The sequence below is a fragment of the Marmota flaviventris genome, chromosome X (assembly GCF_047511675.1).
Source record: "Marmota flaviventris isolate mMarFla1 chromosome X, mMarFla1.hap1, whole genome shotgun sequence".
Classification (NCBI taxonomy): domain Eukaryota; kingdom Metazoa; phylum Chordata; class Mammalia; order Rodentia; family Sciuridae; genus Marmota; species Marmota flaviventris.
The window spans coordinates 15,450,324-15,476,246 of NC_092518.1; the positions used below are offsets into that span (position 1 = coordinate 15,450,324).

At 37.4% G+C, this 25,923-nt stretch overlaps 1 protein-coding gene across 4 annotated transcripts in view; it reads left to right on the forward strand.

The window, feature by feature from the left end:
* The first annotated feature begins 8,823 nt into the window (after window positions 1-8,823).
* Cnksr2 (connector enhancer of kinase suppressor of Ras 2) overlaps window positions 8,824-25,923 on the forward strand; it is a 254,860-nt gene continuing 237,760 nt past the window's right edge. For all 4 annotated transcript variants that reach the window (XM_027927389.2, XM_027927390.2, XM_027927391.2 and 1 more), the window contains exon 1: window positions 8,824-8,891. In XM_027927389.2, the coding sequence (XP_027783190.1) occupies window positions 8,828-8,891 (64 nt within the window). In that variant the 5' untranslated portion in view covers window positions 8,824-8,827. The remainder of the gene's footprint in view (window positions 8,892-25,923) is intronic.

The following is a 25,923-nucleotide window of genomic DNA, read 5'->3' on the forward strand; positions in this document are numbered from 1 at the left end:
CTCAGCAACTTCACATGTTTTTATTTCTCCCTTGAGTGAGTTATTTCTACTCTATTCATACCTATATTCAAATATCTCATGGCTGGGACTGAAGGTTACCTACTCAGAGAAATCTTCTCTGATCACCTTAAAGAGTTTCCTTTCTCCCTCAATTATTCTCAATTCTCTTGTCTTAATTATTCTCATCTACATTATACATTTCTATCAGTACTTTTCATGATTTGCATTGTTTGTGTATGTGTATGTATACACACACACACACATTTGTCTTTATGTTTTCCACTTAGATTATAAGCTCTATAAGATCAGGAGCTATGTCCATTCTATTCACTAGTTTATCCATTGTGTTTAACCCAGTCCCTGGTACATGATGACCATTTAATAAAAGATTGCTCAATGAATGGAGACAAAACATTATATGTACAAATTAAATTACTGTCTTGTAATCTAGAGAAGTGCTTGTTTATTTTTCACTTGGTATACACTTATATTTTTGTACTGTGAAACACTCCATAATACTTTTGTGTTTTCATCATGTTCCTTGTTACATTATATCAAAAATGTCTACTTGTATGCTTTGTTTTATTTACAATCATTGAGGCTAGCAATGATGTCTTACTCATTTTTTTTTTAATCTATAGTGCCTAGCACAGGGCCTATACAGACTAGATATTATGTTGAAAAGTCAACAAACAATAGGTAAAATTGTGCTACAAAGTATTTGAAATAATTCTTAAGAGCAACTAAACAAACTAAACTATTTTCATTTTATCACCAAAACAACTAAATTTCCTTTAAAAATCTAAATGATATCAAAATCAGTGACAAACTTACATACCTCTATATCTTTCTGGTTACAGTTTCTCATCAGTGGGAATAATTGATTTGTTCCACTTGGTATGAGCTATTAGCCAATCTTCCTAGAAGTAAATAAGATACTTTTGAGAAAAAAGACAAAATCTATGGTGGAAAAGAAAACAAATTCTTTCCCACTCCTCATCTTTATTCTTCTGAATTCTTTCAATTATTGGCCAAAGATTAAATAATTGATCCTACCTTAAACAACTTTGACATTAAAATTTGTATCTATGAAAATGAACAAGTTAACTTATAAACAGGATTTTTGAGCTCATCTTGCATGAATTTTGCCCATTCACATTTGTCATTACCAAGATGCTAAACGTTCAGATGAAAATGGACTTAACATATTGAATGTGAGAGGATTCACTGAAACTAGTTGTTTTGTAAATAATGTTAGAACTTAGAAGACAGGGTTTAGATCAGAAATTTTGTTTCTTATCCTGCAATATTAACATGGGGCTCTCATTGATAATGGGTTAATCACAGGAAGCCTTAATGTTCAGGAAAGAATGCAGTCTTTTCAAATTTGAAATTGAGTTGTTATTGCTGCTACTGCTGATTTACTAGGCCATGCTGGATTGGCCTAGTTTATCCAGGCAGAGGTTCAGCAGAGCTCACTTCTTTTGGGAGTATTTATGGACTTCCTAGATCAGATCTGTGCCAAGTGGCCAAGTGGTACCTAATCTGTACCATGGTGGCAGCTGCTAAATTGGCTTGTCACACTTCATTGATTCAGTCAGTAAGGAAACAACAACCCCAAGTAGATTTAGAAAGTTTATTATTTACACAGATAGAAATGCAAGATCAGTTTGGTGGCAGCTCCCCGTGTCCCTAGTCCCATAGAATAATACCAAATCCAGTGGACCAGATGATAGACAACACAAGTGGTGGGTCATCCTTGCATTCAGAAGAAAACTATACTACAGATAAACAGTTTTATAATCTGAAGCTGTACCTAGAGTTGGAGTAAAGAAGGTTCCACACCTCATTAGAACCAGGATAGAAGTTGACAAATGGACTCAAGATATCTTCTCACAAGACTCTTTGTTTTGGGGAGGATCACTAGGCATCCTGCTGAAACATGCATCATATTGTTATTGTGATTGATATTTGCCTACATGGCTTTTTGTGGAGATGTGTAAGATCAACAGGGTGCCATGGAAGGGCTTTTTCCTTACAGTCTGATGAGGAAAGAGTATCTCAAATTCAGCTCAGTTAAAGGGTGCCATCATTCTATAAGTGGTAAAAGTACAATTAGATAAGAAAGAGTTGGTATCATTTTTAGCAACTAGGATTTCATCTGAAAGGAGTGATACAAGTAGTAATTTGTAAATTGAAGAAGGGTTATCAGGGGCTGGGATTGTGGCTCAGTGGTAGAGCGCTCGCCTAGCACAGGCGGGACCCGGGTTCGATCCTCAGCACTACATAAAAATAAAGGCATTGTGTTGTGTCCATCTACACCAAAAAATAAATGTTAAAAAAGAAGGGTTATCATATGGTAGAGCCATGTGAATACAATATATACATAGATAGGCTATGAGAAAATGTAGAAGAAAAATAAACTTGTGAAAAAGTTAATGCCTTATGTAATAAGCCTTACCTTCTGACATCTAGTTTTCATAGTTCTTAATAAGGCCATGAGGGATATACAAACTGATGAAACCACTGGATTTCTTTTTCAATTCTTACTGGAATGGCATCATTTTTGCTCTTTACACAATTTTTCACTCCTTACTCCCTGAAAATTTGTGTTTAATTGGCTACCATGACACTGCATTCTCCTGGTTCTTCTTCTTTTTATTTATTTTCTGTTTCCATTCCATGGAACTCCTCAGTGGAAATCTCACATCCTCATTTTATCATTCATATTTCTATTTTAGTAGTGACTCACAAATTTGTATCTTCTGCCCATATTGAGTTTCTCATTCCTGTATGTGAATACAGAAACTGTCTACTGGGAATCCTATCCTGATTGTTCCACAGGTGCCTCACATTTAGAATGTCCAAAACACAAGAAGTGCCGCAGAATGCCTCCTCTTTCCAAGTTTTCTCATTTTCATTTTGTCTGTTTATATACAGAAGAAATAATTTACCCATTCACCCAAGCTAGAATCCTGGTAATCAGTCCTGATGTTGCACTTTTCCTAACCTCCCATGTCCAGTCTATCACCAAGTTCCCCTGGATAATTATTAAATCCATCCTCTTCCCTCCATCCCCGACTCCACTGCCCTGAGTCACCCCTTCACTTGTTTAGTGCAACATACTCTGAATTAACATTTACCCATCCTATCCCTCTCAAATCTATACTTTCCATGACCAGTAGTCTATATAAAATATAAATGTATAGATATGAACAAATAACTTCATAAAAGGTTCTATCATAGACAGTTTGTATTTTTTTCTGCATAATCTTATTGTTGCCCATTCGTCTCATTAGTTTTTAATGCCAGACGTCCAGATATCCATATGTATAATACTCCATAACTTTGTTCAGTATTCTGCTTAAAAGCCCTCTTCTGCATTCTGCTTGTTGGTCATCCTTTAATACCTAAAACAGGCATTATACTCTCCATAGTCTTCCCTCTAACTTTTAGATACTCCTCCCTGCATAGCACTAAACATTTCTCCCATTGCACTTATCATTCTATCATATTAACTGTGAATTTTCGTGTTTTGCCTACCAATCCAAAAGTATCTTGGCCATCTGCATCCTCAAAATCAATCAATTTTTTTCTGATCAAGGGATACAACATGGGCTACCACCATGATGGTACAAAAAAAATGCTGAATAATGAGTTTACATGCCTTTTGCTAATAGTGGCCAAATGCATCTTAGACTTCCTGGGTAGGCTAGGGATTTGTCTGTTAAGAAAACTATCTTGATGGGCTCTGAAATTTTTATTAGACTGTGATTAATACAGCATGGATGAGCACTGAAAAGAGTCTACTATTGGTATAACCTCAACTTAAGCCAATTTCTCTTTACCCAAAGATGAGTGCTTTAAATCTTGGTCAAGATAATTCATGTCTTGATGTAATACAGTTTACCTTAGCAGCAAAAAAATCTACTAAATATTAAAAAAGAAGGGTTATCATATGATAGAGCCATGTGAATACAATATATACATAGATAGGCTATGATAAAAGGTACAAGAAAAATAAACTTGTGAAAAATTATTTTCTCCAGATAAACTTGTGAAAATTATTTTCTTCAGATTCTTCTCCCCTTTTAAATCTATAGGGAGATTTGGCCCTAAGCAATACACTGAAAGCCCATTTACAGTTAAGATTTCTTCCTACTTGCTTCTCTAATGATTGGAAACGTAGATTGCTATCAGGTGATTGGTTATATCAGAAGCTTTAGTTCTTAATTCATAGTTGCTAACTAAATTACCTTGGAAGAAAATAATAATATTTTCCCAGAAATTATGCTGAACTTCCTCTGGAGAAAGTTTTCCATATTTCCATATTTTTTCTAGGAATAATCTGTGTTTTATCACTATTAGTCTTATTAGAATTGCCTAGATAATTTTTCTGATCAAGGGATACACCTTGAGCCAGCATGGAATACCTGCTTTTGAAATCATATGAAAGATCAATATAAAATTTGGTTCGGAAAAAAAGGGGCTTCTATCCTTTTCTCTATTTTAGAACATGGACTACTCACACAATTATTCTGTGCTGTGATCAACCCATTCAAAAGCATAAGACAAAAGAGAAAAAATAACATGATAGAACATTATTCCTAAGAACGCAAAAATCTAGAAATTAAAGCTAGATTTAGCAAACATACAAAATCTAATTCCTGAGGAAATTACCAGGAAGGGAACTAACTTTAAGACATTTTGTCTAAATGTTAAATAACTAAAAACATTAAAACATGTCTGTGTGGCAGATCTGAAGTCCAGTGCAGAGCAAGTGTCTGTGCAGAAGAAATGGTAAGTGAAGATTAAGACCCCTAGCCTAGTTTGGAAAATGGACAAGTCAGAGGTCCTTAGCTAGCAGTTCCAGGAGAAACATTTACATTATTTTCTCCTCAATTTGGTCCCAAAAGGAAAAACTTTTGAAAGTCCTTCTTCCAGTGGAAGTTTCCCTCCCTTCCTATCTGTTCTAATTCCTAAAAGTCAAATCCATGGAGCACCCAGATTCCAGTTAGTGGACCATTTGTAAATTCTATATCTAAAACTATTTAGAATTATTACTATACCATAAAATCTTAACAGAGACTATTTTGGTCAAAATATTTTAATTTAATTGAAATCTAGAGGGAGAGTAGTAAAAAGATAAAACTAAATATTGGCATAATCTGGATTAAGAGATCATTTTAAGAAACAAAAGATAAAAAAGAAACATTTCAAATGATTAACTTTGACATGGTTGCAAACATCTCTAAAGTTATGTCTCCAATTATTTTAATTAAGTTAATATTTCTATTCTGCCTGCTTCCAAAAAATCTAAGGCTGCTTCCAAAGATTTAGTTTGGCTTTTATATCTAGACTGTTGAAGTATGTGTGACATCACACCATTTAGTGAATTATGTTTTAATATGTGTTTTATAATAACATACTTTTTTCACTAATCCTTGAGATTCTATGGTGCATTTAGAAAAGTAAAAGTTAAACTGCTTAAGTTTGTATAGAATCACATTATACTATATTTACAAAAATGGATCAAGGTGTTGAATTTTGAATAATAGGCAAAAGAATATAAAGGCTAGCTTATTTGAAAAGTTGTAGGAAGAAAAACACAAGAAAGAGGTAGCTGAGTCATTTGGAGTTAAGAATAAAAGAGTGAAAGCAACAATAATTCAGACCTTTTATTCCCCCTAATCAAGAATATTTAAAGTGAAAAACCAGTTGTGTTCTGAACAGATTAAGTGAAATAATGTTGTGATTATATTGTGAAAATCAAAGGGAAATGCTGTTTTGTGGGGGACACCTCAGGGAGCAGGATTAAAGACAAATACATAAGGCCTTGGTGAAATCTATTAGATAATATAACTCCACACCCACATTTTGATTCATGCTTACTTCTTAGACTTAGTTATTTTAGATGACTAGGCCAAATAAATCCCTTACCATAACACAAATGGGAGGGAAATATGTAAAAGTTCATTATGATATAGGATCTCTTTCAAAATCCCCTTTCTCTGGGATCTTTTTTCTCCATCTTCTTTGGCACTGGTCTTTTCATGAAATCCACACCTTTTATTTTTACTGTATCCTAGTCTTTGGTGTTTATCTTGACTTATATTTCACTCATCATGCAAGAAATATCTCTTTTTGAACTTGCTTGCAACATGATCCACAGTATGGTTGCTTGTCATGCAAGCCCATGTGCAAGTTTGATTTTTTAGCCAAATTTGGTCAGTTCCTACATCCTTACAGTTGCTGGTTAGGTACTAGTCAGGAACACTAACAGTGACTCTCATATTTCTTAGTAATTGACATTCTGATGAAATATATTCAGCTAACATTCAGTGGATCTTCCATTCACTTGAACTGTTCATTTTATGACACTGATACAAACTCTTTTTTTCAAAGTTCATCTTCTGGAATAACTTTAACTTGGTGTAAAATCATGTACCATGACTTCAGACAAATTAACCTTTTTAAGGCTTATCATTAATTTATTCAACATTTATGAAACTATGTCTAATAGATTTAGGGACAGGAAGTGGATGTGATAGTTAAGGTTTTCTCATCTGTAAAATGTGGCTAATAATGAACCTGTTCGGAAGATAAAATGTATGTAACGTGCTTGTCACCTTGCTCAATAAATTCCTACTATTATTACTAGTAGTTTTTTTAGTTAGTGATCTTTTTCCCCCAGTGATGGAGATGGAATCCAGGGCCTTACACATGCTAGGCAAGCCCTCTAACACTGAGCCATATCCCCAGTCCCTGGAAAAGTACTTTTAAGATCGGTCCACAACTGTAACCTCTAACAATTCACAATGTAGCCATTATATTTTTAAAGTAAAGCTACGTCATAAATTAGACACTGGAAATGTTTTTCTATAAATACTACACAATTGGAATATATGCAAAATACAATATCTTTTGCACTTGGTTAATCAAGAAAATACTATACAGCACAAACAAGATCTAGATTATTAAAGAAAGGGGCTATACCTGTATCCTGTATGTAGACCTGATTAATCTCCTAAATTATTCTCCAATTCTTCACTTATAAAATGTGGATTATTAGAAAGGTAAACAACAAGCCCAAATACAGGCTTCTTAAGTTTTGTTTTGTATCACTAGCATGAAAACATTGATATTAACTACTGCTGTTTCAGCTCTTTGTGTACGTGTGGGAGAAGGGTCATCAACTGTGCCCAGTGAAGAAAGTGACAGTTCTGACATCTCATCAAATTGAGCTAGAGCAAATAAATGGTTACTGCGGGAACTGGCAAAACCTATTGATGTTATTGAAATGATTATAGAAATAAAGAGTTTCATTCTTTTACTCGGTGGAGCTACTTAAGAATTATACTGAGAAAACTCCTACAATGGTGGTAGAGAATTTGCTTCTCTACTCTCTAGGATTATTTGTCTTTTAAAGTGAAGCCTCATTGGGCAAACTGTATTTTACTAAGGGTTGCGGAGTAGTCTGGGTAAGAAAAGAAGGTTTGAAGAATCACGTTGTTTACAATTTGTCATTCATTTTAAATCTTATTGTTACCCTTTGGCTCTTACATAAGAACATTTGAACACAAATGACATCCTCTAAAATAGATACTGGGAGCTCTGTGTTTGAGGAGTTGGCTGAAAACCCGAAACAGAGCCCTTTGAAAAGGTACATGGGGGAATCTGTCTCAGGACCACAGGGACAATCAACTTGCTGGTGACAGCCTCAACACCCACTTCCCAGACTCAGCTTATGACCCAGGGCAGATTCAACACTGGCCCTCCTGCCTCGTCATCTCTGCGTTTCTGGCTGGCGGAGCCCGATTCCCGTCCATGGCAGTTCACGCCTCCATCTCCGCAGGAGTGCGCGGGTCTCTGGAATCACCTCAGGAACCCACTCAGCAGCAGGGAGGGCGAGAGCAAGGAAAGCCCGGGCTCCCGTTGTAACCCCGCGCTCAGTGGAGTCCTCCTCCCCTCGATGACGGAGAGGCAGGTACCTCCTCAGCCGTCACAGTTCAACTGGTGGGCTCCCTGCGACCGCCGCCGCGTCCCCTCAAAGGCCCCTCAGAGCCGCGCTCCTCACGCCCGCACCTGACTGACTGACCCAGGGCTCAGACTCGGGCTTGCGCCGCTACCGCCGCCACCGCCGCGCACGCGCTCATTGCGCGCCTCTGTCCCCGGGCGGCCCCCAGGGCGGGAACGCGAGGCTGCAAGCTGCCGGCACCTGCCTGCCTGCCTGCCAGACAGACCCTGGGCTCCGGCCTCGTGCCGACACGCGCACGCGCCTCGCGTGCCTGCCGTCGGCCCCGGAGGCGGGACCGCGCGGCAGTGAGCGGGCGGGGGGCTCGTGGCGCGCGCGCCCCGCACCCGAGGGCTGCGGAGAGATATTTTGGGTGGCAGGAGGCCCCTCGTCATTTCCGCCAGGCAGCTCGTCGTGTCGGGGGCTTCACTCCCGCGCGCGAGGCGAGCGGGCAAGTTGGCTGCGGACGTGCGGCAGCGGTTCCTTCCCTCAACCCCGCGACTCTTGGCAGCGCAAACCATGAACTGAAGCCCCGCCGGGACGGAGACCGGAGCGGAGCGGCGGAAGCGGCAGCTACGGCCGCCGCCTCAGCTGGGACTGAGCAGACCCGGCGCGGAGCCGCCACCCCGGCGCGTTTTCCTCCCAGTTGCCGGCTAAGAGAAATTGCAGCCTCCAGACCCGACACACAAAAGCCGCTTTCTTCGTGCCACTGACACTGGGAGGCTGCGGCGGACCCCACCTGAGGGCGGCTCAGGTTGCTGACTTCGTTTTGTCCCTGAGCTTCGCGCCCCACGCGGAACCAACCCTGTGCCCATGGCTCTGATAATGGAACCTGTGAGCAAATGGTCTCCGAGTCAAGTAGTGGACTGGATGAAAGGTAATGCCTGCTGTGGGGAGGGCGCAGGGTCCCGGCAAGAGGGAGGAAGGGAGGGGCGCCCGCCGCGGCACAGCCCGCCATCGAAGCTTCCACCAGCTTATCCTGGCATGCTGGGTGGCGGCGGGGGTCCTTAGAGGCTGACTGGGGCTCAAGGTCCCCGGGCTCCTTTTGTTTCCAGCCAGAGGGGCGCGGAGAGAGAGAGGGTGGCGGGCGCCACCTGGTTGGAAGCAGGAAGCCGGGCGGTGGAATCCTGGCGAGGCGAATCTTGCCCACTCCACGCTCCCCTCGGCGTCCCCCGAAGGCCGGGAGGACGTGGCGACCCCGGTCTCCCATCTCAGAGAGAGCCCCCCGCCCCCGTCAAGGACCTGGTTCCATAGTCTCCTCTTTGCGGACCTCTTTGTTCCTGGGAAACCTGATGCCCCCTTGGTGGCTACCCCTGCCAGGTGTGTCTAGCGCCAACTCTCCTGGCAACTTTTAAGCCCGCATAATGGGGTCAGGACGCGGTCGCCCCCATTTAGAGCTGGGAACCCCCTCCCCCATGTTGGGCAGAGAATTCTCAGGAGACACGCTACTTCGGAGTGGGGAAAACATGCCTCCCTTGGGACAGCATAGGCGCTGGTTTTGTGTGGGCTCCCTCCTGCGCATCCCCGCTTGCCCTCTGCTTGCCAAGATTCAGGCCGCTTGAGGCTTTGGATCTGGTGGCTTTTTGTTAGGGGCTCAACGCCAGTTGTAAGACGCCTTCAAGTACACCTCTCATTTTTTCCATATTGAAGCCCTTACCACTGCCTTTTGCCCCTGGCAGTTTCAACAACTACAGTCATAGACATTCATCCTCTTAGTCGCAAACGTGGGCTTTTTCTCTAGTCCCTGGGCTATCTTGCCTCACTACCTCCCTCTGTTGTCTGATTTTGGGGGGTTGTAGAAAGCCTCCCCAGTCCTTTCCTAGGACCCACCTCTTCCCCAAGATTTGGGGAATGCTGAGCAGTGGAGGAATGGAATAAAGGAATCTCTTGGCCACGATTGGAAGACACTTGGAATGTTAGAGCTTTGCTTGAGGTTATACCTGAGCACGAACTCAGATCAGTTAGGCTTATCTTTGAAAATGCCCTTTCTGAAGGTGAGGGAGCCCCTTTTCTTTGGGCTTGCTTAGCAGTCATACTTTCTAAGCCCCAGGTACTTCAGCAGGAAAACTGTGATGATTGGAAAGGGTTGAAACTGACAAGGAGAAACTCAATTTATTCCCTTTCCTTTTCTGAACCTTTTCTATCTTTTGCTTATTATTGTAGATTTTTCTTTTTCTATTTTAATTGTATCCCATTCTAGCCCCTTTATTCCTCATTGACTTTTTCTCTTCTAATATGTGGAAAGGGCTTTGTAACCGCAAAGCACAGTATAAATGTGAGTGAATTGAATTAAACCTAATTCATTATTTATCTACTGCCCCCCTGTGTGCGGTGCATTGTGCTAAGGTGCCATGGGGGTTATAAAGATGACTAAGACAGAGTCCTGCAGTGGCTGGCCCATCTTTTCTGCTGCTTGTTCTCTTTCCATATTTGCTATTGAAATTCCACCTTCCTAGATTCCCACCAATTCATTCCCCTTCCCTCTTTCTCAGATAAAAACATCTGTCTTCTCTATTTCTCAGTCATCGAAGAAAGAGCTAGAGTATATGTAGGAAGGAAGAATGCTCCATTAAAATCCCTTTTAAAAAGTCTGAAAGGTTTCTTTGAATCTGTGGCTGAAATATTCAAAGACAAGCTATCCTGATTCCATGAGCTTCATAGACTACCTCTCCCAAATTCTCATGACGGTTGTAGTGAGTGCAGTATACTCCATCTTCTTCACCTCCCACCCAGTTACATTCTTGCAGTTTCCCTTCTCTCCACAGTTTAGGTCCACTGAAGCAAGTGCAGCCTATGATGCACATAATCTGACACACATTGTTAGTTTTCCAGTACACTAATCATTTAAAAATCTCTGCAGCCTAAAAGGTAGTTTCTTTAAAGTTAGGCTAACATTGTTAGCTGTGATATTCAGTGCCCATTATTTTTAACTTGTTTTCATACCTGTTGGTGACGCATTTTAGAGCTACTAGTAAAGCTTATTTAGGTAGCCAGGATAGCAAAAGACTGGAAGAGACTGACTAATGTAATTACCTATTTCAAATCCCAAACTTCTTACTGCTAAAATGTTCACAATATTCATATAAATTTGATTTGAGATGATATAAAAATGAGATTTTAAGAAATAATTGAATGAAATGAACATTTCCTCAACTTGTAACTTATACTACTACCTTAATTTCCCCTCTATATTCTTTTTTCCAAGTAAAATTTAGCAAAAGACATTAAAAAATACTTTTCACCCTTTTCTCAGATGCAGTAATGTTTAAAAGTTAGCTGCTAATTTAGGTCCCAACTTGGAGATGATTAAAACTCATTTAGTGTTGTATAATATGTAGTGCTATAAAGGCAGAATTGAAAAATGCATAAGGCTCTTGCACAATTGCAACATTATGGGAGTTCTTCAGAGCATGCTCCTAATGGGACAGTTTCATCACCCTTAATGTTAAAGCATCTAGTATATCCTTTTATCTGGTCACAATTATAAATAATTATAACTCTGTTTAGTAAGGTACATACTTTGTGTTCTTTCTAGGATATTTTTCTCTTCTCCAAACAGAAAGCAATCATTAAAGGACAGATATGACCATATATATGTATGTTTGTATATATACATTATATATATGGTTCTAGACAACTAATAGAAGTGGTATGGAAACTCACTCATCAGGGAAGAAAATGAAGGGGAAAACGTGCTGACAGGTGGCATTGATTCAGGATTATGAAAGACCATTTATACATTGCAATTAATGTTGACCTATTTTTAAATGGATTTGAGGGAGATGTAAATATGAAATTTATTTTATTAGTAGTAAAGATATGAGCAAAGGCTTGCATTTTTTATTCACCCAACTTCACTGTTTATAAAATCAAATACCAAATTTTCTATTGACAATAAAAACTCAATGTGACACATTATCAATGTAATTTCCAGTAAATACACAAAATTCTTATGAGTCAGTAAAATAACTAGTTATATCCCAGATTATTCTGAAAGTACTTCTGGCTATTTAGAGAGATTTTATAAACCTTCAAGTTAATTTCATAAAAGAATTTTTGGAAAGAATCAAATGTCATTTAGCATTTGAAACCAGCCTTAAAATGCAAATTGCATTCAGTCCTCTTGTAGTTTTGATAAAGTTTTAAAACATAATTTTTTAAAATAATTAAAACTGAGCAAATTATTCTAAAAAGCCACAGATAGGAAAGTAGACCAATAACTTTCTACTTTTTTGCTTATTTCATTACTCTAAAACAAGTTATTTCTCAAATCCTTTTTGTTCACTTGCAGAACCTAGAAATACTTCATAATTTGCATTTGTTTGAGTCACCAGTCCTCTACTTTTTTGCTTACTGAGATATAACAAAAAATCTCAGAACACTTCAGGGCTTCTGTTATTAATTTTATCATTAATTTTCCTTCTGCATATCACACCCAATAATTCAAGTTTTATTCTCACAGAATTTCCAACTTTGAGACTCATTCAAAATAGTCACATAACTAATGTAGATATTTTCTAGGACCAGCTTCCTGCACAACATTCTTCTAGGGGTCTTTATTCTTGTTCTGGGTCAAATAAAATTATTATGATTTCTGGAGTCAACCAACAGTCCCTGCTTTGCTGGTCTTATTGGCTCTGTGACTTAGCTTTAACCAATTTTGTATTGTTATAATCCCTTAAATTTAAATTTTACGATAGCCTTTTCTCAGCATATTCCATAATCAGTGTGCTACTCCTTCCTGTTTATTATAAACCATTTTCTTCAAGAGACGTTCCCTGACTTCTAATTTCTATCCCGATGACTCAGCCATCTTGAGGATAGAAAATGAAATACATTATTTTAGGTATAAAAACAAAAGTAATATTTTGCATGCATCTGTATAATAGTGGAAAATGTAGTCAAGAAATAAGGTCCATTCAGTATAAAAGTTAAATTCTGTAAAGGAGAATGTCTCTGATAAGGAAGGGAAAGAAGTTTTGACAGGTACAATGCTCTTTAGTAATTATTTTGCCCCTCTCACAGGACCCAGAGCATAGGTTGAAATTTATCTCAATTTGATAAAGGAAAAATGTCAAAATTTTTAGTGTCTTGAGGGAGAGACCAGAAGTAAGTTTCTGGCAGGAAATTGAAGCTGTGAAGACTTTAAGAAAATATGTTGAACAATAGATCAAATTGGTTTATCATTTCCTTTTGAAAAATTAGATATTTTTCAGTTGCAGTTTGACTAGATAGGCACCAACAGTCATCTATTTTGGATTTGACACTTTTTTGGAACAGGAATTCTTGTCATTTTATGTAAACAAGATACTTACCATTTTGATATGTTAGTTTAATTGACAAAAATTTTTACTTAAGGTGTTGTTAACATTTGCTCCTTAGGTTAACACATGATTTAGTCATGATTAGCAAGAAAGAATATATTTTTGTGTATGTATTCTAGTCCTCAAATATTATTTACTTAGTATATCTTCATGAAAGATGTTTTAATGGATTATCTTAAATAAATTATTCTCTGGTTTGGAGAAATTAGCCTCTGTGAGGAATGACAATGACATTTACAAACCTATGCCAAGACAGAGACATGCACCAACTAGTACACTGGGTAAATTAAAAAAAAAAAAAGTTGCATTATGCTTACAGCACTGGTAGAAAGAGAAGATAATGTTATGAACCATGAAAGGGGCACATGTGGAGGGTGGGGTTTTATCAACTATTTAAACTATATAATTAAGGTGCTGTTTAAGAGGGATATGTCCTAACTGTGGAGGTACAGCAAAAGACTCTGGCATTGAAATGGAGTGATTAACCAGACGAACTTATCTAGGTTTGTGTGGTTGAAGGGGAGAGGTAGGCACAAGGGGGAAAGTGAGGGAGGAGTGTGAGTAGGTGGCAAAAAAGTACAAGAACAAATCTGCATTTCACAGAGACAATAAAACTCTCATCATGTCCTGAGTTTAAATAAATACCACATTATAAAACTTTGGCTGCCAAAAATAAGCCCACAAAGAATGTGTATTGAATTGGTGCAGCTGTTTCAAATCCATTTCTCAGGAATAATTTGGAAATAATGTTAAAATGAGTTATTTTGAAGATTAATTACATCATTAATGTTATTTAGACGTTTAGTGATCCATATTCTTATGTAAAGAATGGAGATATTAACACTGTTCTTAAAGCAATGATAAATTACCATTTTCATTTATAGCAGAGTAACTTTAGATTAAAGCTTAATTTACTCTTAATTACTTTTAGTTTTTGGTGTGACTTCCTTACAGTACCTCACACATAAGACTTAACTGTGAAACATGAAGTGTTACCTTCTATAAAGAGTAGTAGAAGGATGGAACATCTGTACTAATTTAAAAGGGGGGAGGGAGAGATGGTAAATTGAAAAAAAATGGAATCTAAAACTTTTTACTTTTTATGATTTTTTTGTCTTGGTTAAGTGTCTTACCAAAAACCAAGTGTGCTCTTCAATGTGACATTATTGGGTTGAATGACATTCAGTGGGTGAATTCACAGTTTTCATGAATATCAATAGGTCTGTACTCCTCAAAATGGTGTATTTCTGTGGTTGTGAAAACCAAATTATCAGAAGAGTTGATTTTTGCTAAGCATTTTAAACATTATTTTCATATTAAATCAAATGTGGATATTATTATCCCTGATGGATAGAGCAAAATCAGTATGATTTTAAAGATGAGACCAGAGGCATTGACAAGAATTTTAGGCTTGCAGCAGGCTGTTTAAAGCTGCATTCCCTGGACCTCCAGGGTTATGAGTACACTCTGTTCATCAGTTATGTGTACATATGTGGAAAAGTTTGAGAAATGCTAGGTGAGTTTAGAACTGGTAAAAATTAGTGTGCTCCATTTCCCCTAATCTCTTATCATTCTGAAGGGCAAAATACAACCTATTCTGTTTTCTGTCAAGGTCATGATAATTACAGTATATTAATTTTGTTTTATTTGTTTGATCCACAAATTTTCAATCAAGGTGAACTCCTTAAGAATGATTCTTAACTGATTCTATTCTCTCACTTTTCACCTTCATCAGTTTAAAACAATTTGATAGCTTCTGATTGTTTTTATGATGAAGATCGAAGTCCTAACATGGCTGTGACACCATTGAAGGTTTGGTTATTGCCTATGAGGTAAGCTAGATAGATGTCCAGCATTGACTATGCTGGCTGCCTTTCAGTCTTTCTGTTTGTCCACCACTGGGCCTTTGAACTTCATGTATTCCTTCTTCCCTATTTTCTTCATCTAGTTAATCCCTACTCAGCCTTCAGATCTCAAGCTTTTCCTCCTACACATCAGGAAAGCCTTCTCTATTTTCCAGATCACATCAAATCCTCATTTATATGCTCTTCTAGTACCATATGTATCTTCTGTGTCCCATCTGCCAGTTATACTTTTACATTAATTTGTATGATTACTTGATTGATGTCTAACTCCTGCACTAGATGAGGGCAGGGACCTGATTTGTTTTTTGTAACAATGTATAAGGAAGTATCTGGTATAAAATAGGCACTCAGAAAATATTGAGTGAAGAAATAAATTAGTTTATTCACAGATTATTGGTCTGTCAGCAAATCTGTTTTCCTAAAAGACAATACACATAATGTCCCTTATAGTGCTCTAATGGATACTTCTGTGCCAACTTGGACGTTGTGTGCCAGAATACAGTGTGAAGTAGGATTTTGTTGCTCTAGCCAATTCAAAGATTTAAATCATGGTTTAGACTCATTTTATAACAAAATGTTGATAATTTTTAATGAACTAATGACACTTTTGTATGTATGCCATAAATATTATAAATATGGTGGAAATATCATTTGTTTATGTCACTTAATAGGGCAGCAGCAGATACTAGTTTAAAAATGAAAATGTACCCCTTATTCTAAGCATTTGTTTGTTTTCTTTCATTCAAATTTTCTAATTTCTTTATTTTGGTATTTTTAAAAATATATATATTTTAGAACACATGGTAGAATGATAGTGATAAAATGCATTGTCTTCATATAAACGTTTATTTTTCTGTTATGAGAATAAACTATCCCTTAATTGTTAATTATGGACATAAAGTGGAAAAATAGCCCCTTAGTTTAATGAAAACTATTATCTTCTTTATTATATTTAGTGCTGGATTTGCATTTTTATTAATAGGATTAAAATTAAGGTATTTAAAATTCACCTTCAATCAATGTTTTTGTGTGTAATTTTGCATCATTTCCTGACTTAAAAATAATTTAAAGTTTAAAATTATGTATAAATTTATTTTGACTTAACTTTTTGAAGAGTACTTCTTAAGATCATATGTAGAGAGTTATTTGTAAAGCATAACTTGCTGAAACAGTTGACCCATGTGCAATTTTTGTGAATTACATGCTAGTAGACATCACTGGTAAACAAATTATCAAGATTTTTCTAATACAGCTTGACTTCTCTTCACTGTATAATTGTTAAAATACAAAACAAAATAAGTGAAAATTTTAAGACCTTAACATAGTTATGTTGCTTTTTTTAAACTCTTAAAACACCTTCAGGCATTTTAGTGTTCTAGCTAGTGATAACTATGAATTGCAAATAGTACCCAGTTTGACTCACAACTATTCAAGATAATAGAATTTTTAAAATTTTAAAGACATATTTAATTTCTTATTCAGTTTTAATTATAATTAATTCTAATACAAGTTTTCATACATTGTACTTGCAATTTCAGGAAAGAAAGGGTTTGTCAGTATTTGCATAAGTTCATTAAAGTTGAAATTTGACTAACATACAATAATTTGTTTTTTTATGTTCATCTATTGGGTATTTTGGCACAACATAAAATTGCTTTCAAAACCAAGATTTATTAAATAAACCAAAACAAGCACTAACATTAATATATGACAAAAGCATAGTTACATAACTAATATCAAGTGTAGCACACAAGGCTATGTTATATATTAATGTTCTTAGTCTTGTTGGGTAGATTGGCTAGTCTTTGGATAAAATATGCATTTAGTTAGTTGCTCTTTTTTATGTTGCCCATATTCTCCTTGTTGTTGTTTGCTTGAATTTTTAAATTTTGTTTCAGATACATCTATTATTTTAAAAACAGGCTTGCAACATGTTTTTTTCAAATAATTCCTGAAACAAATCAATAGAGGTCTGGTGTAGATCTGGATTTTCTCATTTTTACAAAATGGGAGTGACAGTATTACCTATAGAAACACCAATTTAAATAGTATTTCTAAGTTTTTCTGTGATTATATGCTTAAAACAATGCCTGGTATGTAAGTGCATGATAAACATCAGATTTTTAAAATTAATGAATAAGTTGTTTGGGCAATATTTAGAGGCAGAAATCACAAATGCTTACTACATGCCACATACTGTCATAGGTGCTTTCCCTACATTATCTTTAATGCTTATCCTAGCCCTGAAATATTGGAATTATCTATACTTTACAAATGAAGAGACTTCTGCTTAGAGAGATTTTTGCTTAGAAATGTTGAATGAATTGTCCTATATTCAAATATTTATTGAATAGGTGTTTGTTTTTATTAGACCATTTGGTTGATTTATAATTGATTCAAAAGTACATAATATTTCCACCTTGCCTTTCTACCAGAGGTAGATGTGACATGAAAGGAATTCTGGAAATACTTTTTAAAGAAAGGTAGATGTCTTCTCCATCAGGCCTAATTTCTCTAGTGTCTGCTAAGGTGAAGGTTGCTGGGTCCATTTGACATATAACAGAATGTGTGTATGGTGAGCTGTTTCTACTCGGAATAGGGCTCTAGCTAATAAAAAAGATACTACACACAAGTGTAGTCTTGGTGACAGCTTTTTTATTTTATAGTGAACCTGAGGAATTTGATGTCTCCTTTCCACCCAAATTGAGAATGGACCTACATTAAAAAACCTAGCTCAGTTCATTACTTCTATCGACTCAGTGCTAAGGAGATATTTTGTACTCCAAGGATTACTAATAAAAGTACATGGTTCCTTATAAAAGATGTTCATAAGTGATTCACATTTTATTAGAAATGACTTATTTCTTTCAGATTAACTGATCATTGGTTAGCATTGCATTCCATCAGTGCTTTTACAGACATTTTTCAGTGCATTTCGATATCTTGGAAACCCTTATGTATCTACCAAATGTTAATTGGTCTCCTAAAATTGCTTTGTTTGAAAATCATTATTGTAGACCAGATTGTGATATGATATGATAGCTTAGTAATTCACAAAAGTAACCTGAAGTGCTAGTGAAAGTTGAATCATAATTAATCAAAAACTTGTGAAATAAATACAAAATATGGAGTGATCAAGTTGAGTTAGGGATGTTTTATCAGTTGAGTATTTGTAAAATGATAATGAAAAGTTCAGTTCTGTTTACATTATATTTTGAAGTGTTGCATATAGTTTTATATATGCATCTAAATATATATCTGAGTACATATACAGGAACCTAAAGTAGGATTTGTTTAGAGTGACAATATGAAGATGATGCTTTCTATTTCTCTTTGTTTTCTTTTAGTAGAATTGAGGTAAGCTTGCTTTAGACTAGAAATTTTAAAGAACTGAAAACAACTTAAAGTATTATTGTGCAGAAAATAGTTTGAAGTCTATCATTTTTTATAAAAGATGTTTCAGTACCCAAGACAATAGACACTTTTTAAAAATAACAACTATGAAATATGGTAATTACCATATTTTGAAGTTGTATTAGCCTTGTCCATTTGATTATTTAAAACACTTTTTTTCTCCTAAAGTGCTCATTTTTTTTCTAGAATTTCATCACTTTCCTTGAAATAATTGTTGATATGCTATGTTAAAAAGCATTCTGGTAATAGAAAAATGAAGTAATACCATAAATTTCCATCTCCATTAATTTTAAGATATTTCTGATTTTATGTTTAAAGACATTAGTTTCTTATGTTTGAAGTTTTTTTTAAAATGAGTCTGCTTTTGCCAGCTAATTCTTATATTTATATTGAAAAGTGACACACAGAAAATAAATACAGCAGAATAATAGCTAGAGAAGTATACCAGTATTTAATCACACCAAATTAATTCCTTAATATCATCAGTATTTAGTTCAAATTTCTGGTTTCATAAATGTCATAAGTTCTAATACAGTTTTTTAAAATCATAATCCAAATAGATACACACATTGTGATGTATTTTATTCTTTTTTATACATTAATCTTTTAGAACCCAACAACCCTTTTATGTCTCCTGAAATAAAATTCATAGACAATATAACATATATATTCACATTAAAAATTCAATGTAGTGTACCCTTGATAGGATGTGATGAGGATGGCACTCTGTTGGTCTCTTTCCCTAAACCCATAACACCATTCTAACCATGAGAAAAACATTAACCACACCCAAATTTAAGGACATTTTAAAGAATATGTGACCAATCAGTACTCCTCAAAAATGTTAAGATCGTGGAAATGTTAAGATCATGGAAGCAAGGAAATTGTGTGAAACAGATTAGAGGAGGCCTAGGAGACATGATGATTAATGGTTATTAGGGTATCCTTGCTAGTATCATGGCAAAGAAAAAGCACACTAGGAAAAAAAGTAATGAAATTCTAGAAAAGTGTGGAGTTTAATAGCAGTGTACCAATATTGGCTTCTTAGTTGTGACAAATATACCAAAGGAATATAAGATGTTAATAATAGAATATGGGTGAGGGGTATACAGGAACTCTTTTTTTTTTTTTTTTTTTTTTTTTTTTTTTTTTTTTTGTTTTACTAATTTATTTTATTTTATTTTTTAATTTTTTATTGTGGGTTGTTCAAAACATTACAAATTTCTTGACATATCATATTCCACACTTTGATTCAAGTGGGTTATGAACTCCCACCTTCACCCCATACACAGATTGCAGAATCACATCAGTTACACATCCATTGATTTACAAATTGCCATACTAGTGTCTGTTGTGCTCCACTGCCTTTCCCATCCTCCACCCTCCCCCCTCCCCACCTCTCCCCTCCCCTCCCCTCCTCTCTCTCTACCTCCTCCACTGTATAACCCTGAGGGTCTCCTTCCATTACCATGCAATTTCCCTTCTCTCTCCCTTTCCCTCCCACCTCTCATCCCTGTTAAATGTTAATCTTCTTCTCCTGTTCTTCGTCCCTACACTGTTCTTAGTTACTCTCCTTATATCAAAGAAGACATTTGGCATTTGTTTTTTAGGGATTGGCTAGCTTCACTTAGCATAATCTGCTCTAATGCCATCCATTTCCCTGTAAATTCTATGATTTTGTCATTTTTTAATGCAGAGTAATACTCCATTGTGTATAAATGCCACATTTTTTTTATCCATTCGTCTATTGAAGGGCATCTAGGTTGGTTCCACAGTCTTGCTATTGTGAACTGTGCTGCTATGAACATCGATGTAGCAGTGTCCCTGTAGCATGCTCTTTTTAGGTCTTTAGGGAATAGACCAAGAAGGGGAATAGCTGGGTCAAATGGTGGCTCCATTCCCAGCTTTCCAAGAAATCTCCATACTGCTTTCCAAATTGGCTGCACCAATCTGCAGTCCCACCAGCAATGTACAAGTGTACCCTTTTCCCCACATCCTCGCCAGCACTTGTTGTTGTTTGACTTCCTAATGGCTGACAATCTTACTGGAGTGAGATGGTATCTTAGGGTGGTTTTGATTTGCATTTCTCTGACAGCTAGAGATGTTGAGCATTTTTTCATGTACTTGTTGATTGACTGTATGTCCTCCTCTGAGAAGTGTCTGTTCAGGTCCTTGGCCCATTTGTTGATTGGGTTGTTTGTTTTCTTATTGTCTAATTTTTTGAGTTCTTTGTATACTCTGGATATTAGGGCTCTATCTGAAGTGTGAGGAGTAAAGATTTGTTCCCAGGGTGTAGGCTCCCTATTTACCTCTCTTATTGTTTCTTTTGCTGAGAAAAAACTTTTTAGTTTGAGTAAGTCCCATTTGTTGATTCTAGTTATTAACTTTTGTGCTATGGGTGTCCTATTGAGGAATTTGGAGCCCGACCCCACCGACTGTAGATCGTAGCCAACTTTTTCTTCTATCAGACGGCGCGTCTCTGATTTGATATCAAGCTCCTTGATCCATTTTGAATTCACTTTTGTGCATGGCGAGAGAAAGGGATTCAGTTTCATTTTGTTGCATATGGATTTCCAGTTTTCCCAGCACCATTTGTTGAAGATGCTATCCTTCCTCCATTGCATGCTTTTAGCCCCTTTATCAAATATAAGATAGTTGTAGTTTTGTGGATTGGTTTCTGTGTCCTCTATTCTGTACCATTGGTCCACCCGCCTGTTTTGGTACCAGTACCATGCTGTTTTTGTTACTATTGCTCTGTAGTATAGTTTGAAGTCTGGTATCGCTATACCGCCTGATTCACACTTCCTGCTTAGCATTGTTTTTGCTATTCTGGGTCTTTTATTTTTCCATATGAATTTCATGATTGCTTTCTCTATTTCTACAAGAAATGCCGATGGGATTTTGATTGGCATTGCATTAAACCTATAGAGAACTTTTGGTAATATCGCCATTTTGATGATGTTAGTTCTGCCTATCCATGAACAGGGTATATTTTTCCATCTTCTAAGATCTTCTTCTATTTCTCTCTTTAGGGTTCTGTAGTTTTCATTGTATAAGTCTTTCACCTCTTTTGTTAGGTTGATTCCCAAGTATTTTATTTTTTTTGAAGATATTTTGAATGGAGTGGTTGTCCTCATTTCCAATTCAGAGGATTTGTCGCTGATATACAGGAATGCCTTTGATTTATGTGTGTTGATTTTATATCCTGCCACTTTGCTGAATTCATTTATTAGCTCTAATAGTTTCTTTGTAGAGCCTTTTGGGTCTGCTAGGTATAGAATCATATCATCTGCAAATAGTGATAATTTAAGTTCTTCTTTTCCTATTTTTATGCCTTTAATTTCTTTCGTCTGTCTAATTGCTCTGGCCAGTGTTTCGAGAACTATGTTGAACAGAAGTGGAGAGAGAGGGCATCCCTGTCTAGTTCCAGATTTTAGAGGGAATGCCTTCAGTTTTTCTCCATTCAGAATGATGCTAGCCTGAGGCTTAGCATAGATTGCTTTTACAATATTGAGGTATGTTCCTGTTATCCCTAGTTTTTCTAGAGTTTTGAACATAAAGGGATGCTGTACTTTGTCAAATGCTTTTTCCGCATCTATCGAGATGATCATATGGTTCTTATTTTTAAGTCTATTGATGTGGTGAATAACATTTATTGATTTCCGTATATTGAACCAGCCTTGCATCCCAGGGATGAATCCTACTTGATCATGGTGTACAATTTTTTTGATATGTTTTTGTATCCGATTCGCCAGAATTTTATTGAGGATTTTTGCATCTAGGTTCATTAGAGATATTGGTCTGTAGTTTTCTTTCTTTGAAGTGTCTTTGTCTGGTTTAGGTATCAGGGTGATGTTGGCCTCATAGAATGAATTTGGAAGTTCTCCCTCCTTTTCTATTTCCTGAAGTAGCTTGAAAAGTATTGGTATTAGTTCTTCTTTAAAGGTTTTGTAAAATTCTGCTGTATACCCATCTGGACCTGGGCTTTTCTTAGTTGGTAGTCTTTTTATGGTTTCTTCTATTTCCTCAATTGATATTGGTCTGTTTAGGTTTTCTATATCCTCCTGACTCAATCTGGGCAGATCATATGACTTAAGAAATTTATCTATGCCTTCACTATCTTCTAATTTATTGGAGTATAAGGATTCAAAATAGTTTTTGATTATCTTCTGTATTTCTGAAGTGTCTGTTGTGATATTGCCTTTTTCATCCCGTATGCTAGTAATTTGAGTTCTCTCTCTTCTTCTCTTCGCTAGCATCGCTAAGGGTCTGTCGATTTTGTTTATTTTTTCAAAGAACCAACTTTTAGTTTTGTCAATTTTTTCAATTGTTTCTTTTGTTTCGATTTCATTAATTTCAGCTCTGATTTTAATTATTTCTTGCCTTCTACTTCTTTTGCTGTTGTTTTGCTCTTCTTTTTCCAGGATTTTGAGATGAAGTATGAGATCATTTATTTGTTGGTTTTTTCTTTTTTTAAGGAATGAACTCCAAGCAATGAATTTTCCTCTTAGAACTGCTTTCAATGTGTCCCATAGATTCCGATATGTTGTGTCTGTGTTTTCATTTATCTCTAAGAATTTTTTGATTTCCTTCTTGATGTCTTCTATAACCCATTGATCGTTCAGTAACCTATTGTTCATTCTCCAAGTGATGTATGCTTTTTCCTTCCTTCTTTTATCGTTGATTTTCAGTTTCATTCCATTATGATCAGATAAGATGCATGGTATTATCTCTACTCCTTTATATTGTCTAAGAGTTGCCCTGTGACATAATATATGATCTATTTTTGAGAAGGATCCATGTGCTGCTGAGAAAAAAGTGTAACTGCTTGATGTTGGGTGGTATATTCTATATATGTCAATTAGGTCTAGGTTATTAATAGTGTTATTGAGTTCTATAGTTTCCTTATTCAACTTTTGTTTGGAAGATCTGTCCAGTGGCGAGAGAGGTGTGTTGAAGTCTCCCATGATTATGGTATGGTGGTCTATTAGACTCTTGAACTTGAGAAGAGTTTGTTTGACGAATATAGCTGCACCATTGTTTGGGGCATAAATATTTATGATTGTTATGTCTTGTTGGTGTATGGTTCCCTTAAGCAGTATGTAGTGTCCCTCTTTATCTCTTTTGATTAACTTTGGCTTGAAATCTATTTTATTTGATATGAGTATGGACACTCCTGCTTGTTTCCGAAGTCCATATGAGTGATATGATTTTTCCCAACCTTTCACCTTCAGCCTATGTATGTCCTTTCCTATCAAATGCGTCTCCTGTAGGCAGCATATTGTTGGGTCTTGTTTTGTGATCCATTCTACTAGCCTGTGTCTCTTAATTGGTGAGTTTAAGCCATTAACATTTAGGGTTATTATTGAGATATGGGTTGTTCTTCCAGCCATATTTGTTTATTTCTGTTACTAAACATGGTTTGTTTTCCTCTTTGATTATCCCCCCCCCTTTACTGTCCTACCTCCCACTGTTGGTTTTCATTGTTATTTTCCATTTCCTCTTCCTGTAATGCTTTGGCGAGGATGTTTTGAAGAGATGGTTTTCTAGCTGCGAATTCTTTAAACTTTTGTTTATCGTGGAAGGTTTTAATTTCATCCTCCATCCTGAAGCTTAATTTCGCTGGATACACAATTCTTGGTTGGAACCCATTTTCTTTCAGTGTTTGAAATATGTTATTCCAGGATCTTCTAGCTTTCAGAGTCTGTGTTGACAGATCAGCTGTTATCCTGATTGGCTTACCCCTAAATGTAATCTGCTTCCTTTCTCTTGTAGCTTTTAAAATTCTCTCCTTATTCTGTATGTTGGGCATCTTCATTATAATGTGTCTAGGTGTGGATCTCTTATGATTTTGCACATTCGGCGTCCTGTAGGCTTCTAGGATTTGGGATTCTGTCTCATTCTTCAAGTCTGGGAAGTTTTCTTGTATTATTTCATTGAATAGACTTCTCATTCCTTTGGTTTGGAGCTCTGTACCTTCCTGTATCCCAATGACTCTTAAATTTGGTCTCTTAATGTTATCCCATATTTCTTGGATGTTCTGCTCATGGTTTCTTAACAGTCTTGCTGAGCTGTCTATGTTCTTTTCCAGTTGAAATACTTTGTCTTCATTGTCTGATGTTCTATCTTCTAAGTGTTCTACTCTGCTGGTAGTATTCTCCATTGAGTTTTTAAGTTGGTTTATTGCTTCCTGCATTTCTAGGATTTCTGTTTGTTTGTTTTTTATAACCTCTATCTCCCTGTATAGTTGATCCTTTGCTTCCTGGATTTGTTTGCGTAATTCGTTGTCGAAGTGATCTTTCATTGTCTGATTTTGCTGTTTAATGTCTTCCTTGATACTCCAGATCATCTGAAGCATGTATATCCTGAATTCTTTATCTGACATTCCATCTGCTGCAGCTGTTACCTCTTCTAAAGTTGCGTTGACCTGCATTGCTTGTGGTCCTTTCTTTCCTTGTCTTTTCATACTGCTTGCGTATCTTTCCTGCAGGTGCGGGCGGCGGCTCTGCTCTCTCCTTATTCCAATTGGGGTGTCGTGGCTACCACGCCGGCAGGTCACTGGGCCTGTTCTGGGAGCTGGCGGCGGCTCTGTTCTGCCCCTACTCCAATTGGGGTGACGAGTGTACCACGCCGGCAGGCCACTGGGCCTGATCCGCCGGTCGGTTGCAGGTTTGCCTACCCTGCAGGCGCGGGCGGCGGCTCTACTCTGCCCCTACTGCAAATGGGGTGACGTGTCTGTCGTACCGGCAGGCCACTGGGCCTGTCCCGCTGGTCGGTCGCAGATCTGCCCACCTTTCGGGCACGGGTGGAGGCTCTGCTCTGCCCCTACTCCAATTGGGGTGTCGTGACTACCCCGCCTGCAGGACACTGGGCCTGTTCCTGGCACGGGCGGCAACTCTGCTCTGCCACTACTCCAATTAGGGTGGTGTTTGTACCACGCCGGTAGGCTCCTGGGCCTGATCCGCAGGTCTGTTGTAGGTCTGCCTACCTTGGAGGCGCGGGCGGCGGATCTGCCCTGCCCCTCCTACCACGCCTGCGGACCCCTGGGCCTGATCTACAGGTTGATCACTGGTCTGCTCACCCTGCGGGCACGGGTGGCGGTTCTGCTCCGCCCCCGATTGGGGTCACGTGACCACCACACCGGCAGGGCCTGATCCGGGCGTGGGAGAAGGATCTGCTCTGCCCCTACTCCAGTTGGGGTGACGTGTGTACCACACTGGCAGGCCACTGGGCCTGACCCGCCAGGCTGTCACAGGTCTGTTTACCTTGCATGCTCATTCGTCACAGCGCGAACCGCGGCTCTGCC